The sequence below is a fragment of the Eleutherodactylus coqui genome, chromosome 2 (genome assembly GCF_035609145.1).
Source record: "Eleutherodactylus coqui strain aEleCoq1 chromosome 2, aEleCoq1.hap1, whole genome shotgun sequence".
Taxonomy (NCBI): domain Eukaryota; kingdom Metazoa; phylum Chordata; class Amphibia; order Anura; family Eleutherodactylidae; genus Eleutherodactylus; species Eleutherodactylus coqui.
Window position 1 is genome coordinate 340,479,205 of NC_089838.1, and position 12,468 is coordinate 340,491,672.

The following is a 12,468-nucleotide window of genomic DNA, read 5'->3' on the forward strand; positions in this document are numbered from 1 at the left end:
TAGCAGGAACACAAGCTACTATAGTGCTGTACACATGAAGGAATCCTGTGACAGTCCATTAGCCATATCATGTTCTATTATGTTTATTGCTCTCACTATTAGAGTAATGCTATATGTACTGTCTGACATCCCTTCATGTTCCCTCTTACCTGTACAGTCCAGTGGAATATGCTGGCACTATTGTTATTATGTGGCCCCTGATATATTGACTAACAACATTGAGCATTCCACCAGTCCACTCAACCACATCACATATAGCTTCTTGGTATGTGAATGCAATACTTTAGACTTGCCCTGCAGCCTCAAGCCAGTTACCACTAGGCAGATGGGCTGGAGATGAGGAGGAGGAACCTTCTTAAGGTGCATTAAGAGAAGACTCTCAGTCAGGCTGAATCATGCATCGGGGCTGGTGTCTACCCGTCTTCATACTCCTAGTTGTATATGGATTCTACATCAACCTGCAGATCCGAATCACAAACCCCCTTTGGTAAAATATCTGTCTCATCCATCTATCTATCTATCTATTATCAAATATATATATATATATATATATATATATATATATATATATACATACATAATCTATACCAGGATACCATTTTTCTCCCCTGTCAGGAATCAGGTCCACCACAATCTGCTTTCACCGTCTGAATGTGCGGCCATCAGCAGCATCATCTTGAAGAAGTCGCTGAAAAGGTAAACTAGGAGAGTGTTCTTGCTGACATGCGGAAGAGTTATGGGAGGGAATAGGAAATAGTCTACAATGTATAATATGTAGATGATGGATCCCTTATGTGAAATAAATGATGTGCCTATCACCACCTCAATATGGTGCCAGTGGTGGGATTTATGTGAACTCCACGACTACATTACTTGATACAGTGAACTCCAGTACTACACCACTTGATACATTGAACTCCAGTACTACACCACTTGATACATTGAACTCCAGTACTACACCACTTGATACATTGAGTTCATATCTGCACCAAGGGATCGATTTTTAACAAATTTGTCTGTTTTACCATAAACAGATTCAAAAACAGATACCAGACTGGACCAAGTGGGAACTGACATGGATATAATATATCATACAGTGTAGTAGTTGAGTTACACTGTATCAGATGGTGTAATACTGAAGTTACAACACATCAGGTGAATAGTGAAGTTATAATGCATGGGGCGGTGTAGTAGTAGAGTTACAATAGATTATGTAATGTAGTAGTGAAGTTATAATGTATGGGGCGGTGTAGTCGTGGTGATACAATGCATCAGGCTGTATAGTATTGCAGTTACAATGCATCATGTGGTGTATTAGTGGAGTTACAATAAGACGGTGTAGTACTGGAGTCACAGTGCATCAGGCGGTGTAGTAGTGCAGTTATAATGCATCTGGTGGATAGCAGTAGACTTACAATGCATCAGGTTATATAGTAGTGAAGTTATAATGTATCAGTAACGAATTTGTAGTGTTACAATGCATAAGGCTATATAGTATTGGAGTTACAATGCACCATGCAGTGTATTTGTAGAGTTACAATAAGACAGTCTAGGTCTGGAGTCACAGTGCATCAGGCGGTGTAGTAGTGCAGTTATAATGTGTCTGGTAGATAGTAGTAGACTTACAATGTATCAGGCGGTATAGTAGTGCAGTTACAATGTATCAGGCGGTGTAGTAGTGAAGTTACAATGTATCAGGTGATATAGTAGTGCAGTTACAATGTATCAGGCGGTATAGTAATGCAGTTACAATGTATCAGGCGGTATAGTAGTGCAGTTACAATGTATCAGGCGGTATAGTAGTGCAGTTACAATGTATCAGGCGATATAGTAGTGCAGTTACAATGTATCAGGCGGTATAGTAGTGCAGTTACAATGTATCAGGCGGTATAGTAGTGCAGTTACAATGTATCAGGCGGTATAGTAGTGCAGTTACAATGTATCAGGCGGTATAGTAGTGCAGTTACAATGTATCAGGCGATGTAGTAGTGAAGTTACAATGAATCATGTGGTTGTTGTTTCTTTGTGTCTGCAGTATCGAAGCGAATACCTACAGGAGATATGTGAAGGACCTGCAGAGATGTCCTTGGGAATACAACCAGACAGAACATGATCTACTAAAGTGAGGACACGAAAATGTCAAAAGGTTCTACCAACTGTGAAAAGAAATGCACTGTAATACAGGGGGCGCAAAACTCTCCAAACATAACATCTCTGTCGTTGCCATGCAAAAGACTACCCTGTAGCTCCAACTCTCTCCATTCCTTTTCATTTTGTTCTGTGACCCTCTACTATACTATACTCCGCAGGCTGCAGTACAAATGAGCAGATCACGCCATGAGTGGATGGGACATCTGCCGTCATGCTGTAGGACGCATTCCTCAGCCACGTCCATCACAACCCAGACCTCCAGCTCATTGCTTTATATTTTACCTAGAACTTTCCATCATCCGTAAGATTTTCTCTCATTCTCTTACTGTTTTCATTCATTGATAGGTTGAAGTTTGGAAGTTGCTGTAATGCGTCTCACTTTTTGATAGTCACGCAGCAGAACGCTCCCCTTGGACATCAACTGCAATATGAGACAAATGCCAAGAAAGTGGAAGTCAGTGAAAAACTCCACCAAATGCTCCCAAAGGTGAGTCGCACAGGGGACATGTAAGCCCCTGATCAAGGCTTGTTATGGTTCTTACAGGTGATGAGGATATTTGGATCGCAGCAGGTTTGGTGATTGCTAAACTAAGGTGCAGGAATCCCCCCTGCTAGGTTATATGAACTTTCCCAGTCATTCCGGGTTTCGGTCTTTGGAGTAGTCACCAATTGGCAGCAGGTGTGCAACTAGGAATGTCTGGAGCAAGAGTAAAGTAGAAGCAAAGCCAGGAACAAATCCAGGTCGTCACCAGATGAGATACTAAGGTGCAACCAACCAGAGGATAAAATGAAGATGTTCTCATAAGATGGGCCAAGGGTCATAATCAGGGGGTTTGGACTAGATGACAAATCAGAAGGAACATGACAAGGGCAGAGTTTGGAGGCAAGGTTAAAGCCAAAGTAAGGGTCAGACACAAGTAACTAGCACAATAAGAAGGACCTTAATGCATTAGGATGAGCCATATATATGTGTAGCAAGCTCGGTGCTGTTGTTAGATCTGTAGTGCGATGGTTTTGGTACTGGATATATGTAGTATGCTTATATTTGATACTGTATCTGTGCAGTAAGCTCGGTTCTACTGCTACATCTGTGTAGTAAACTTGGTTCTATTATAGTAGCTATGTAGTAAGGTCTGTTCTGGTAGTGTATCTATGTAGTAAGCTTGGTTCTCTTAGCTTGCTTCTATGACTGTATTTATGCTACACACTCAGAACCAAGTATACTACATGGATATGGTATCAGAACTATTACCATATATATGTAGTAAGCACAGTTCTGGTACTGTATCTATGCAGTAAGCTAGGTTCTGGTGCCACATCTATATAGTAAGCATGGCTCTGTTATCATAGCTGTGTGTCACGGCTCGACGGCCATTTCAAGGGCCTTTGAGGAATGGCATCACCTCTTAGAGGGGGCTGAACATAAGGTGACAGTTTTTACAGGCCACAAAAATCTGGTGTACTAGCAGTCTGCAAAGAGACTCAACCCAAGACTGGACTGGTGGTCGGTATCCTTTTCTAGTTTTAATTTTGTTGTCACATAACGTCCTGGTAGTAAGAATGTCAAAGCTGATGCTCTTTCTAGGAGTTTTGTCCTAGTTTGTCCTCCTTTGTCAATATTTGGGGATCCAGCTGTCCATCTCCTCCACATATCATCTAGAGACAAACAGTCAGATGGAAATCTCAACAGCCCTGCTCCGCCCTATATTGTTTCTCTCATCTCAGTCCACCACCCAGCCCGCACGCTCCTCTCCGCCAAAGAAATCAGATTAAGTGCCCCTTTAACTTGAACCTCTCCTTCCCGCCTTCTCCAGAGCAGCACCAGTCCTCTGGACGTGCTACCCAAAACTATCCAGGCAATCCCTGGCACGCAAAACTTCAGGCGTGCTCTACAAATGCCCATCTTCAGAGAGGCATACCACATTCCCTAAACCCAACTCCTCTGTACTCTCCCAGATACCATGCTCCCTGTCCTACTGACTGCAATCTCTGCCAGCCGCCATCAACTGCCTCCTACAGTCATACCGATTCAGCCACTATCCGGCCTGACCATTGTCTATGTGTATTGCATCCCTCACTCTCTACCCCACCATACCGTGCACATTTCCACCCCGCCATACCTGGCACATCTCCACCGCGGCATACCTGGCACATCTCCACCCCACCATACCGTCCACATCTCCACCTCGGCATACCGTGCACATCTCCAGCCCTTTACCTTCTGTCTCCCCCACTTTATCTGTAGTATGTAAGTTCGTTGGAGCCCCGCACCCCAACTGTCTCCACCAGCTGATTACTACATGTAACAGGGTTTTGTTTCTGTTCCCCCTGTCTTGTAAGTGATGTGGAGTACGTTGGCGCCATATAAATAAAGATTATTATCATTAAGTAATCAGAGCGTTAACAATACTTGCAGCGTTTTGTTTCTGACAATCAGGAAGGCTGGTCATGATATTTGTCTTTGGCGCAGTTCGCACTGAACAATAGGTCCCTGAAGTCTATTAGTACCTCTCCATTTTTCTGTAATTATGGGTACCATCAATGTTTTGGTTTATTTTCCAAGTTTCTCTTGGAGGTTCCTGATAAGAAGAAATTTTCATCCCGTATTGAGATAGTTTAGGAGAGGGTTCAGAAAAACCTTAGGAAGTGAGAGATTACAAGGGGGTGGCAAACAGAAATTGGTCGGGGGTGTTGGTTTCCGAGTTGGAGATTCGGTTTGGCTATCCACTAGGAACATTCAGCTTAAACTGCCATCTTTTAAACCGGGTCCACATTTAATTTGTTCATACACATTCAAAGAGGTAATTAACCCTGCCGCTTTCAGGTTAGAGATCCCCTGTTCTCTTATGATTGCTGATGTCTTTCACAAATCTTTAATTAAGACGTATGTAAATCCTGTGAGTGGGGAACTTCCCCTTCCTCCAGGTATTGTGGATGGGAGTCTTCAGTTTGAGGTCAGCCGAATAATAGATTCACACAATGTTAGGAACTCTTTACAATATTCGGTACATTGACAGGGGTATGGTCCTGATGAGACGACTTGGGTTCCAGCCATGGATGCCAATGCTGATCATCTTATTAAGAGTTCCCACAGGCTAAATTCATCAAAGCTGCATCCTAAGGGTCCTGAGCCCCCTCCTCAGAGGAGAGGTACTGCCATGGCTCAACAGCTGCCACATGGTCGAGGCATAACAGCCGCGGTGGCACTTTGACACTTTTTTTGATCGTATGTCTATAATCAGTTAGGGTTCCCCTGTCATTGCTAAGAGGTCATTTGGAGATTTATGTTGAGATTCCCCTAGGTGTTACCCTGGCTGGCCAATCTGTTAGAGAGGGGTTGTATATATTCCAGACCTGCCCCTACTAGTTGCTGATTATTCATCTCTTGTGGTGAAGTTGGTCTGGTCCACATTTCCCTTGGAGTTGTCATCCTGATTCAGTTAAGTAGCTGGTGGATTATTTGTATATTGGAGTTGCTTCTGCCACTACATGCAGTAAGATTGGCTTTGTTTTAGGCAAAGTGAGGATCCATTAACAATGAACTGCCAGTTACCACCTAAATCATTTTTTGAGCTACTGTGAACTAGAGCTTTTGACCACAACTAAGACGCTTCTTAGTCGCATGGCAGCCACAGAGCTAATGCTGCCTAGGACCCTTAGACTGGTAGTGGGGGGAGACACAATCTTCACACAGCCCAGAGCCCATGATAGCCTTCATCCACCCCTGATGAGCAGTGTCTCCTCATTCGCAGACTGACCTCCTGCTGATACAAGGCTGGAAATGGATGTTTACCTATCTAATGAGCAGCAATGTTCTACCTAGGGAAGCAGGATACAGAATCTGCAGGACAGAAACAGACAACACATCAGGACTGGCTGATACAAGAAGGAAAAAGAAGCAAGGAGGAATCTTGACAGAAAGGTTTGAGAAAAAATGGTCCAGGGACAAGAAAAGCAGGGGTGCCCCCTCTGTGAGGCAACGTGAGCCTGACACTTCCGGTGGCAGGCTGCAGGGCCTAAGAGAGGCAGCACATTGCCACCCAGCCGGTATTTATTTTGCCAACCAGCCATATTACTTGCTGCTATAATATAATTACCAGCTGTGAGCTGGCCGGGCAGCAACCCCACAAGCAGGACACACACTCTGTCTGCAACACTGGTCCAGCGACCACAGTGCTGTGATCAGTGGATGTGATCCCTGACCTCTTCCACCTCCCCAGTGTCTGCATTCCTGCACACAGATGCCAGGCTGTACGCTGTGCAGACACTGGGAGTAGAGGTCAGAGCACAGCCTCTGGTGACAATGTGGCAGCTACCTAGCGAGAGCTGTACACAGAGTGAGTGTACTGCTTGTGGGGTTGCTGCCCAGCTGGAGATCTAGTGGGGAATCACTATTACTGCTGGGGCCACTACTGGGGCCACTATTACTACTGGGGCCACTACGGGAGTCACTGTTACTACTGGGGCCACTATGAGAACCATTATAACTACTGGGGCCACTAAAGGGGTCTCTATTACTACTCGATCCACTATGGGGGCCACTATTACTACTAGGGCTGCTTTTGGGGGTCACTATTACTAATGGGTCTACTATGGAGTTCTCTATTATTACTGGGCCCATTATGGGGGCCACTATTACTACTGGTTCTAATATGGGGGGCATTATTACTTCTGGGGCCACTATGGGGGTACTGTTACTACTTCTGCCACTGTGGGAGACACTAATACTACTGTTGGCCCTATGTGGGATACTGTTACTACTGGGGCCACTTACCGGGTCATTTTTACTATTGGGGCTCTGACCAAAGTCAATAAAATTACTGGGACCATTATTGGGGTCTGTATATCTACTGACAGGGTCACTATTACTTCTGGAACCATTAAGGGGAACACTATTACTATTGGAGCCACTAAGGCCAATCCTGGGGGGTCACTATTACTCTGTCACTTTAAACAGGAAAGTGGGGGAGGGCAAAAAGAGAAGCAGGGGGGGTAGACAGTGTAGATAGCAACCCGGGACCAAGTAATACGAATGGGGGTCGAGCAGGGGGTGGAGTTAGTACAGTTAGAACCAACAGAATAGCTAATAGTACCATTAGTAGCAAAGTTCAATATATAACACTGATCACAGCACACACTTCACCTTCAAATATGCAAAAAAACGCGCAAGAAAAATGCAAGTGTGCAGGAGCCCTTAATGACTTCTCCAAGAGCTACCTGGCAGAAGATGTTTCCTTTAAGAAGATAGGGCAGTGCGGGTGCCACATGTGCTTTGTCCATTAAATAAAGGTACACAAAACCTGGTTACTGACAGATCTGTTCTAATCCATGATTGGTTATTGTGAGCAATGCATTGAAGTAACCAACTTTTTGAAGACCACAGAAAATGTGTTATAGAAATGCATGAAGCTGGAAGAAGCTACATAAGTTAAAAACTTGGGCGTGTATCAATCCCCGTTTTTTTATCTAGAGAGGGAAAACATTAAGGGCTATTCTACTCTGCCCAGAAGAATCCTGCTTTATCACTCCTAGAGCACAACGGGCAATCCTGAAAGAGAAAGAGCCAAGGACCTAGAGAAGAGTCTAGAAACTGCAGAAACCTCCACGTATGTGTCTACTATTAGAGAGACACTAACCTGGAATGGTGATAGTACAAGGCCATCATGAAGGAAGCCCCTGCTGGCTAAAATAACATTGCTGCCCATCTGAAGTTTACCCAAGATCACCTGGATGTCCCACAATATGGCTCCAGGAAATGTTCTGTAAACAGATGAGATAAATATGGAAGTTTTTATCAAAATGCACAATGCTATGTTTGGAGAAATAGAATACTGAAGTCTAGTGGAGAAGGCATCATGCTTTGGGGCTATGATGAAGATGGCATCATATTTTGGGGCTACTTTGCTCCTCAGAGTCTGGACACTTTGGAGTTGTTGATTGAACAATGAATTCCATGGTGTATCAGAACATTTTTTTAGGGGAATGTAAAGACAGCTGTCTATGACCTCACGCTGAAGAGAAGTTGGGTGGTACAACAAGACAATGACCAAGAGTGCACAGATAAGGAAAGATGGAAAAGAAATTTTGTGTTTTTGAATGGCCATTAAGAGTCCTGACCTTAAGCCTATGGTGTTGCTGTGGCATGACCCGAAGAGTGCTGTGCATTTAAGGTATCCCAGAAATATTGATGAACTGAAATATGTTTGCAGAGAGGAAGGGCCCAAAATTTCTCTGCAACACAAATCTTATCTGCAGTTTCAAGAGTTCACTTGCAGTTTCTCCCTGCACTGAGTAGTGCGACAGTCTGTGTGTAATTAGTTACATTGTGTTTGTCTACAATTGGGACTTAGATACAATCAAATAACATTTTTTTAGTACTTCCTGCACAAATCCAAGGGATTCCAAAGGGTCCACTTGCTTTTTCTTGTAGCTTTACATACGGATAAACTGGGGTAGTTTTACCTAACTAAGATTCCATGGAATCTAGTGAGGAGATCCCCCTTAAATTACACATAAGTTTGTTGAAAGGATTGAAAAGAAACTGGCAAAGAAGATGAAGAAGAAGACAGAGGAGAAGGCAGCTTTTTTTCAGGGGTTCCTGTATGGTAAAGTGAATGGCGACTTTTGCTGGGCCAACACTTTGTGAAGACCAGATATTAACCTCCTGTATTCACTAATGACATAGTGGAGCAGGGAGTGCCACCAAAGGCATGAACAGAAGGAATGTTAATTTAATATAAAGTCGATTCAGTACTCGGGGCATCGCCCACATCAGAGGGCGGATGACTAGCGGAATTCAGCAGATCAGTCATTCCCATTGCAGTTTAGAGACCGTGAGATAAATCAAGGCAGAGGACATTAGGGACTGTCACATCCATGAGTCATCTCCGCAGGTTATAGAGGATGGGTCAATCACCATTATGGAACATCTTACAGATCATAGGAAAACCACAAAATGTGTGTCTTGTATATATGTTTCTGACTGCTCCATGCACAAGTAGAAGAAGATAAGAGCCTCGCATATATATATGTATTCCTGAAATGATGATTCTCTTATGTTGTCACCCCTTCTCTTCCAGACATCGCCATTCACCACTAAACCCCTGAACACATGCGCTGTGGTTGGAAATGGAGGAATTTTACAAAACAGTTTTTGTGGGAGTGAAATTGACAAAATGGACTTTGTGTTCAGGTGAGGAGTCAACAGCCCGTCATACTCTGCTTGATGGACTGAAATGTAGTGGTGGCTCCTTATCACTACTGCAAGGTCTCCAGGGTGCAGAGTAGTGAGCCCTGTCCAGTAAACACATTGCCCACACAGTACATAAGTGTTAAGACTTTTTCTAGTTTACTAAATATTGTTGACCATACATGCAGATTTCAGCGACCAGCCATCTAATATGTCTGGGGACTAACGACTCTTCCTGATAAGAGATATTGGGGAAGAGATGGATCAAGCAGTTGGAGCTCACAATTATCCCAATCCTTTTGTGTTTGGGAGATAAGCTACTACCAGTAGTGTGTGACAGTGGCTTATTCTCTTTCTTATTAGGAGCACTTGCGTGCTTAGCATGTGCGCCAGGGGTGCATTTATGATGAGGCGACCTGAGACTGTCACCTCCCCAGTAATTATTTTTTACCGGCCATATTGATGGATGGTAAAAGATAACTGCCAGCTGGATGTTAGCTAGGCAGCAAACCTATATTCCCGATGCATTTCGGATGCCACTGCTGCGTCTAAGACCCCTGACGTCTCCCTCTGATGTCTGAGTTGAGGAATGTACGCAGATGCTGGGGGAGAGGTCAGGGGTAACTCAGCAGCAGTAACCAGAAGGGAGCAGAGGACTTGATAAGTGAAATATCTGTTGGATTGCTACCCAGCTGAGGTCCAGGGGCATTATTACTACTGAAGCCACTCTGAGGGGCACTAGTACTACTGGGGCCACTAACGGGGTCACTATTGCTATTAGGGCCAGTATGCGGGTCACTGTTGCTAGTGGGGCTATTAACAGTGACATTATTACTACTGGAGCCACTCTGGGGGTCACTATTAATACTGGGGACACTAAATGGAGCATGATTACTACTGAGGAAGCTATGGGGGGGGGGGGTCACTATTAATAATGGGAACACTATTACTATTAGGGCCTTTATGGTGGTCACTATTCCTACTGGTGTTACTAACGGTTACTACTAGGGCTACTAACTGGGGCACTATTACTACTGGGACCACTAAGGGGGCCACTTACCATTTGGGACACTACTGGGGGCACTATTACTCTATCACTTCTGATAAGTCTTAATGGTTCAAATATGTGTTGGATATCTTGTGTATTGGTGCTTTTGAATGCCTGTTAAATGAGTGTTTTCTTTATTTTTGTGTGGGTGTGGCGGCATTTCACACTTCATCTCACCTTTACACCAGTGTGTACTCCTTATCTGTGCAGGGCCACTAGGAGGGATATCAGCTAACAGTAATCTAATGTCTAACACCCCATTTAGGTCCACAGAGCTCAAGTAGATTCTAGGATAATTCAAACTGGTGATACCCAAACTGCTTTTTCTGCGGAGGATGGCAAAACTTGCAGTGACCACTCCTTGTTGTTTTATCAACCTGATCCACGGTGATAGGCACCTTGTGTGAAAAGGTGGTTCATTTGGCACATTCACTTTAATAACAGTTGTCCCATGAAGACATCTTCTATACATATGTCCTATTATGGCCATGATAAAGTGGTTCCATTGCTTGGGACCTCCTCTAAAAGCCAGAACATGGTAGCCATACAGTGCTAGCTATCTGCCTAGCAGTGGCTTTAACCCATAAAAAATGGCCACTTGCAATGATGACTTCTTTCTGAAAGCACTGTCTCTGATGATCCCCTTTTAAAAGGGATTGTACAAAATGAACAGCCCCTGCTTTAAAGTATAGTGCCAAAGATGGCAACTGCTATCATATGCCTTATTAAGGAATATGATCACAGATGCCCAAATAAGTCCCCCCTTCTATGACAGGAACAGTGTCATCTTCTAATTACAGGATGGTTATTCATTTGAATGGCCATCCTGTAATGTTGCATTTTCCTTGTAGCCATTGTTGTGGCAAAATTTAGCTGTTTGCCAGGAGCAGGACCATGGGAGATCATCAGATTGCCTTGGGCCCCACATTCTGAAAGGGTCTCTGCAGATTGTTTCTGCAGAGCTTTTTGAAGGTAATCTGCATATTCCCAGTGCATTCTGGGAAAAGCAAAGAGTCACTGTGAGCGGGATGATTGCTGGGCTTAGCCTGGTCTAGCTGCTCAGAGAGCATCAGCAGACCAGAGTTTGGAGCTGCAAGAAGATAATGTGAATATTCCCGGGGGAATTCTAGGAAGAACGAAAAGTCACGGTGAGTGGGAAGATTGCTGGGTCTAGCTGCTCAGAGGACATTGCCAAAGAGAGAAGACATTGGGAAGAGAGAAGAGTCAAGTTTTACTTTTAGTATCGCCACAACAATTCTTGACTTTTAGGAGTTTGAAAGAGGACATAAACGCATGGAAGAAGAGAGGAGCCATATGGTGAGCTGCCATGTATGCTACATATTTACAGATCTACCAGAGGAAAAGCCAAATTTCACTGGCCAGTAATGTAAGCTTGTGTCTCTACTGGAGGAAAAGGTGCAAAGTCTTCAGGAGAGAATAGCTACATTGAAATTCATTAAGGAAGGTGAGGATTTCCTTGACAGAGCAGAAGCAACTCTTCAGATTATTAAAGAAAAATGCATTTTCATTGTACCCGCAAAACCGAGGAATGGAAGCATGTGACTCAAAGAAGCCAGAGGATCAGGAGTCAGCCATCACCCATACTGCTCAGGAACCAGTACTAGGTTCTCATGCAGGAGAACAATGAAGAGGTACATCAAAATGTGGTTATACCCACAAAGAACAGTTTAGTAAGCACTCAGAATCCTCTTGGATTGAGAAAAAGAAGTGTTGTTACTGTGAAGAAGAGGAGAGTGCTGGCTGTGGGGGATTCCCTATTGAGAGGAACAGAGGTCCATATCTGCAGACCTGATACCTCACGAGAGGTGTGCTGTCTTCCAGGTGCACAAAGATGTGTCCGATAGGCTGTCAAGACTCTTCAATCCTACAGAACAGCACGCATTCCTACTAATACATGTAGGGACAAATGACACTTCAAAAAAGGAGCTTGCAACTATCTGCAGAGACTTTAAAGACCTCAGAAACAAAGTGATGGAACAAGGAGCACAGATGGCATTCTTATCCATCTAGAGGATGGCCATGAATTAAGGAGATGAACAGGATTCTAGAGGTGAACAAC

The 12,468-nt window shown here is 44.0% G+C and overlaps 1 protein-coding gene across 1 annotated transcript in view; it reads left to right on the plus strand.

Moving 5' to 3' along the window:
• The first annotated feature begins 395 nt into the window (after window positions 1-395).
• The window catches only part of LOC136610468 (alpha-2,8-sialyltransferase 8E-like), a 29,884-nt gene continuing 17,811 nt past the window's right edge, over window positions 396-12,468 (plus strand). Inside the window, exons 1-6 of the mRNA XM_066589695.1 lie at window positions 396-487; window positions 616-696; window positions 2,036-2,122; window positions 2,497-2,638; window positions 2,696-2,722; window positions 9,231-9,343. Coding sequence (XP_066445792.1) covers window positions 396-487; window positions 616-696; window positions 2,036-2,122; window positions 2,497-2,638; window positions 2,696-2,722; window positions 9,231-9,343 — 542 coding nt within the window. The remainder of the gene's footprint in view (window positions 488-615; window positions 697-2,035; window positions 2,123-2,496; window positions 2,639-2,695; window positions 2,723-9,230; window positions 9,344-12,468) is intronic.